Source organism: Oreochromis aureus, linkage group 2, assembly GCF_013358895.1.
Source record: "Oreochromis aureus strain Israel breed Guangdong linkage group 2, ZZ_aureus, whole genome shotgun sequence".
Classification (NCBI taxonomy): Eukaryota; Metazoa; Chordata; class Actinopteri; order Cichliformes; family Cichlidae; genus Oreochromis; species Oreochromis aureus.
In genome coordinates, this window is record NC_052943.1 from 21,011,418 (window position 1) to 21,018,485 (window position 7,068).

The 7,068-nt window shown below is 38.0% G+C and overlaps 1 protein-coding gene across 1 annotated transcript; it reads right to left on the reverse strand.

Moving 5' to 3' along the window:
* Window positions 1-6: 6 nt before the first annotated feature.
* Window positions 7-1,814, reverse strand: LOC120432964. The gene is made up of 6 exons (XM_039598402.1): window positions 1,763-1,814; window positions 1,240-1,569; window positions 800-1,159; window positions 510-638; window positions 277-320; window positions 7-186 (listed from the first exon to the last, which is right to left on the reverse strand). The coding sequence occupies exons 1-6, from the start codon at window positions 1,803-1,805 to the stop codon at window positions 52-54; spliced, it is 1,041 nt and encodes a 346-aa protein (XP_039454336.1). The 5' UTR covers window positions 1,806-1,814; the 3' UTR covers window positions 7-51.
* Window positions 1,815-7,068: the final 5,254 nt, after the last annotated feature.

Here is a 7,068-nt window from a genome sequence, read left to right on the forward strand (position 1 = left end):
AACATCAGCTAGGTGATCACATACCAAGTGATGCTAAACAGGTTAGCGAATTCAGTGATCCAGCCCTAAAGCCTTGCAAGTCATGTTGATCTTCTGCATCTTCACTGCTTTTGCATATTTTAGTGCACCTTTGTTAACTTTCATCATGGTAAAGACTGCAGCAGAAAACAGCCACATGTCTTTATTCTAGGAAAAAGATAAATAAAAGTATTAGCAATATTGAATGCTAAACACAAATAAATTTTGATTATTTTATAGAGATAATCCAAGCTTTACCTGTTGATTTTTCTGAGCGCTGAATCTTTTCTGTGCAACAGCACCTTGTTTATGGAATATATAGATAAATATTAGTAGAAATGCAAAACTTTGTACTTTAATTATTTTTAGCTAAAAACACTGTGGTAAACTTTAATTGCCTGAGAAATGAACACTAATGTTTTTCTTGATGAGGACAGCTATAACTTTTATTTAAATTTGTTGATGGGATAGCTATGATTAACTTATATTACCTTCACAATTATCCCTGCTGTTTTTCTTTGACATGCAAATCAGGACAGCTATAACAATCAGACATATAGTCAAGACAGCACACAGCAGAAGAATAACTGTTCTGGCACCCTGTGACCACGTACAGTCTCCTGGAACAATAACAAAAGAAAAGAAATACAGTAACAGATGAGTAAAAGTCAACCTACTGATTAGATTCCTATAAATGTGAAATTTTACACCCAAATACTAATCATGGTCTATACACTTACATTTTTAAATATTCGAATGAACAGATCAATGGTACACGTACCGTGAATATTCACTTTAGTTCCATTTCCAAATAATATCTCCCCACATGTGTCCACAGCACAGTAGTAAGTCCCAGCATCAGAGGAGCTGACATTCTTAGAGAAGCGATAAACACATCTCTTCTGAGTCTCAGATCGTTTCTCGCATTTATCATGTGTATTTCCATCAGTATAGATGACGTTTGGATGAGATTTATTTGATCCGGCTCTGAACCAAAAGACACTAAGATCTTCTGGACATGTTGCTTTGCCAAAGACAGAGATGATTGAACATTGTAGAGTCATTGATTCTCCTGGTTGGAGTGGGTCTAATACTGTAGGCCACTGAACAACAGTATAGTTTGATCTCATCTGTGTGTTTCCTGTGTATTACAAAAGATACAAAGATGCCTTAAAGCTTATAGTAGAAACTTTAAAGTTTGTAAAAATAGCTCAGTCTTACCTTTTACTGACAAATACGTCTCACTCCACTGAATGGGATACATCCACTCAGCTATTCCACAGTGATAGATTCCCTCATCCTCTTGGACTGTCTTCAGAACGGTCAGGTTGCAAAAATTATTAGCATTTTCCACATTAAATCTCTTTCTAGAAAATTCAGGACTATATTCAGGTGGTGCTGATTTTGACAATGTCACAATTAATTTAAGACCATCTCCAGGACTCTGCTTGTACCAGTGTACTGTTGTACTGCCGAATTCTTTAATGGGTAAAGCACATGTTAATGTTGCTGCTTCACCAAGCTGAACAGTTTTCACTGGGACCAGAGAATCTGAAGAAAAAGAAAAAGAAATAGAAAAAGTGTTACAAGAACAAAAAGAAAACTCTAAATGATAATTGTTTTAATTCTAATTTTAGTATGTAGAGTTTCAACTAAGAAAATTATTAGTGAAAATAAAAAAAGCACTTACGTCCTCTATAAAAGTTAAGGAAATTATTATAGAGAATAATGAAAAACCACTTACACCCTCGATGAAGAAAACTCAGTGTAATCCATACCATGATCATCTTGGCAATGTCTTTTGCTAGAGGCGTTCTTCATATTTCAGCTAGAAAAGGAGGTGGGATTGTTTTAACTTAACCTGTAAAATGCTGCTGATTGGTTATCAAAAAGGTCATTTCAGAAGTCATCTTCCTGTCACAGTAGTCTGATCCGATTTTGTAAAACATCACTTGTCTTTTAGCTTTCATTACAGTTATCCAAGTTGTTTACTTTTTTCATTTGATGGTTGTTTTGAATGTTTTTGTGTAGAAGTTGTGTTCCAACTGATTGGTCTTCTGGTCTTTTGACTTTTTTTGAACAATTGTAGCTTTCTTTTGTCATATGTACTTCATTCTGCTTATATCGTGCCTCTAGGCACTTCATGCTGTAGGTTACAGACCCTACAGTATTTGGAGGAAAATCTCAACAAATGAGCCCCCTAGTAAATAACTTGAAATGGTTTCTCAGCGGCTCCTTCGCTGACTCCACCTTAGGGCAGAGCTGCTCTTCCAAGCTTATTCTCTCCCACACCTGCAAGCTATTATCCATGTTGAGACTGCTACCTTAAGGACCAGATGTGGCAGTGATTCTCTGCCAGATCATTCTGTCCATTTTGGTAATTATTGGATCTGCACCCCACTCGCTCATCAGAAGCTCATCAGCTGTGTGGACCTTCACTGGTGGCTTTGCACCCTGTTCTGACCTCCATCTCTGTCACAAGGGCCTAAAGGCCAGTACGTAGACGTCGACCCAAGAACAGATTCTAAACACTGGAAACAGCAATATGGGTTTTCACAAGCTTAATTGCTAAACACAGGACTAAACAGTGACATGAGGGAGAGAAGCTTGGCGGAGAGTCAGAAACTGTAAACAAAGGGAGAGATTGGTTAGAGAAGAGGCAAGGGGAGCTGAGACTGGTGAAGGGAGGAAGACTGGATTTGAGTCTTACTTGGCAGGTGGAGCATGTAAGGCTCTGGGGGGGAGGTGACTGGCCTCCCCCTGAGTGAGAAGGTTCCAACCTTGCTTTTCCTAAGATCCAAGGGAGACAGGCAGGTGGAAGCGGTGGAGGAATTGATCCAGAGTGGGGGAGTGCACAGCTAAAAACAATGAGTCTTGCTGTGGAGACCAGCGTCCTAAGAAATTGAGCTGCAGGTGAGTTGAGTGATGGCTTGACAAGGTTACTAGGGGACAACGAAAATAAGGTAAGTACAAGACTTTAAGAAGGAGTTTGGAGCATGGTTAAAATTTGCAGTTAGCAAATGGTTACACCTGTGTAAAAGCGTTGCTTTATCTCATGGTTCTGATGGGTTATTCTAGCCCAAGAGTTCAATAGCCTCTAAAGTAATACCACCACACCTGGTGCCATAGACAGGTGGTACTGCCCAGGGACACTTCAAGTATGTCAACTCGTGTAAAAGCTGGGAGGATCCGGAGAACGAGGTGGCAGAGATGAGAGAAGCACCAACGCAAATGCAGCACTATGTTATGAGGATCACTGGGACAGTGTGAACAATGGCAGGAGTACCTGAAGTCATTGACTGGTGGACTGGTTTTGATTAAGTAGCGAGGAGGTGGAAGAAAGCCTGGACAGGTGGAGGTGTATTCTGGAGAAAGACTAATTAAGGTTAGTAGAAGGAAGACAGAATATGTGTGTAAATGAGAGGGAGACAGATGTAACAGTGAAGTTGTGAGGAGCAGAGGGACTGAGGGTGGGTGAGTTTAAATATCTGGGGTCCAGTATCAAAAACAACAGACTGCAATACAAAAGTGAAAAAGAGTGATTGTGGTCACGTCCTCTAAAGTGAGCCTTATTTTAGAGTGTTTTTGTGACACTATCACGATGTCATACACATCCAACACAGTCAACTTAAAATCATGAGAAGTGTTTAAAAGACTTTACAGATGAATTTGAAAACAACAACAAAAAACTAAATAAAACAGCTGAGACTGCTTGTTTCTTGAGGATGCGGAATATAATTTTCAGTCATGATACTGGTTATGTGAAATAGGTATTAACTCTATACATTATACTGGGGTTTTCTTGGTTGATTGTTTTATTTCACTTTATGAAAGACAATCACAATTGTGATACATGGAAACTTTAGCATTGCAATGATTTTGCTTTCAACCAAGCATGTACAAAGAGGCCTTTCTTCGTCTTATACTTCCTCTCTCTTCCTTTTATCTCTCTTTCTGTAATATCAAGTAACAGCTACCACTGTTTTATCAAAAAGCAATAGGTGTGAAAAGGTTAGACACATCATCACACCTTTTTCTCCATCATGAGCTGACCGTTTCACACTTTCATGTTTTTTTGTGTTTGTTTGTAGTTACAGAGAGAACTATGAACAAAGAGAAGGTAAAGTGCAAATCATTAACCAACCACACACTGGAGATTTTAGTAAAAATGTTATTTAGAATTTTTGATTAAAATTGAAGATGCAATAACTTATTCTTGTCACATCCTTAAAACAAAAGAAATACAGACACAACACTCAAATAATTCATTTCAATTCAATTTATATAGTGCCAAACCATAACAACAGCTGCCTAAATGCACTTTATATGGTAAAGTAATGACCCTTCAATTTGGTAACGGTGGGAAGGAAAAACTCCCTTTTAACAGGAAGAAACCTCCCGCAGAACCAGGCTCAAGGAGGAGCGGTCATCTGCTGTGACTGGTTGGGATGAGGGGAGGAATACAGGACAAAGAAATGCAATGAAAGAGAGCCAGTGATTAATAAAAACTAGTAATTAAATCCAGAGAGGTGTATAAACACATAGTGAGTGAAAAAGGTGGCTGAAGAGAAAATATTCAGTGAATCATGGGAATCCCCCAGGAGTCTAGATCTATTGAAGCTTAACTAAGGGAGGATTCAGGGTCCCCTGATCCAGCCCAAACTATATCCTTTATGAAAAAGGAAATTTTTAAGCCTAATCTTAAAAGTAGAGATGGTGTCTGTCTCCCGTGTCCCCCAAAATAACAAAAGTATTAAGGAAGTACAACTGAAATAATCAAATAATCAGTTCAGTTTGTTCATGTACTGCCGAGACATCTTCAGTAGGTCTTTTTTAAATGTGCTGAAAGCTGTTGGTGAGAGCTGTTCTAAGTAAACAGCTTCAAATGCAACAAATTTCTAAAATGGCCACAAAATGGCAAATCACTGATTCACACCACAGCTGAAAACAAGTTTCACATAGGATATCCTGAATTGAAGTTTAAAAGTATCAACAGTTCATGAGAAATCTAATGAACTGTTGGTACTTGATCTGTTCCAGAAAGTCATGGGGATAATCAAGATGGTAAAATGTGAGATCAGCCTTGTTCTTTTTGGTTCGCAGTTTGTTCCCACCTTGGATCCCTTCATAGACTCATTTTTTTCCCAGTCTCTTTCTTATCATTTCTTATCTTATCATCATTCTTTCGTTAAATGATGAACACTGATGTTAAGTGAAGAAAGTAGTTCTCTAGATGTTGTTATTGGCTCAGAACAATATCTCATTTCTTATTTTTGCAGCCCAGATTCATACTGCAGAGATCTCTCAATGGTTCCCTTTGTTTTTGAACTTGGTGGCAATGTTGCTTTTGTTTGAAATGTTATTTACAACATAGAAAAGTAAATTCTTACCCTTTTTGCTTACTGTTAATAATTTCATAAAAGAGGATGAATCAGCATAAATTTGTCTAATGAAACCTGAAACAAGGCTCATGAAATGAAAGTCTGCAGAACGTGTCAGTTCTGCTGGGAGACTCAAAAGCATTCACTTGTCCACATGCCTATTAGCTAATTATAGGCCTGTTTCCAAGCTGCCTTTACTTTCCAAGGTTTTAGAGAAAATGACATTAAAGTGTGGTTGGCTTTAAACTTTTTAAATTTTAATGAAAGGAAAACAGAGGTGTTGTGTTTGGACCCAGTGGTCCCCGTGAGTCCTCCTCTGTTGATTTGGGAGCCTTGCAAGTTTATTCTAAACCTGTTATTACTGACCTTGGTTTTAAGTTGTACAGTGATTATAAATTGGACAGACAAGTTAGAGCAGTGGTGAAGTCCAGTTTTTATCATTTAAGGTGGCAAAAGTGAAGTCTTTTCTTTCTAACCAGCACCTTGAAACAGTGATCAATGCTTTTATTTCTTCCCGTCTGGACTACTGTAACTCACTTTATGTGGGGGCCAGTCAGTCGCTGCTCTCACGTCTGCGGCTGGTTCAAAATGTCGCTGCACGACTGTTAACAGGAACTCCTAAAAGAGAGCATATAACCCCTGTGCTGGCCTCACTGCATTGACTGCCTGCATGTGTCTTTGAGAGGTCATTTTAAAATTCTTATGTTTGTTTTTAAATGCTTTCACAATCTTGCCCCGCCTTATCTCTCTGAGCTTCTTCATCCCCACACACCCTGTCGGTCTCTTAGGTCAGCTGACCAGCTGCTCCTTGAAGTACCGAGACCCAGGAGGAAGCTCAGAGGGGACAGGCCCTTTTCTATCGTGGCTCCTAAATTATTAAATTAACCTGTCCTTGCACGTTAGAGAGGCGCCTTCACTGTCCACTTTTAAAACACGTCTTAAAACCCGTTTTTATTCTTTGGCTTTTGACCTCAGTGAGACTTAGTTTCTCTTGTTATTATATTAATTATTTCATTTTTTTCTTTTATTTGGCTTTTATTTATATCTTATGTCATTTTATTATTTAGCTCAAATGTACAGCACTTTGTGTCAGCTGTGGTTGTTTTAAAGTGCTTTATAAATAAAGGTGATGATGATGATGATGATGATGATGATGATGATGAATAGATTGTACTGGTTCAGAGCTTAATGTGAGCCAAAATTCATTTCCACTTGCAGGTACAGGAATTATGTGGAATGATGAAAGCTGTGTCTCTAGTCTGACCAAAACTATGGATGGGAATTACATGTGAAATCCTGTTTTGTGAAGGAACTAAAGTGAAAAAACTTGCATTTATTTTTTGTATTTTGCCTTCTTAGCAAGGCAAAACACAGCTTTGTCAAACTTCTCTAAAGGTTAGATCTTTGACTAAAAGTAGTAAAGCTAATATGAATCACTATTTTTTATTTTATCAACACATTAGCATTAAATTCCCTATTAATAGCACACTATTTCTAGCATAGTATGCAAGTTAAGTCTTGCATTTAGACTGTTATAATAAAAATTAATCATAGGTGTTAATGGTTGTATGCCTCTCCATGTTAGTCATGTTATAGACTGACAACCTATCCAGGGTGGTCATCTATTAAAGCCTATTTATAGTACAATTTCACAAACACATTTCTCTTT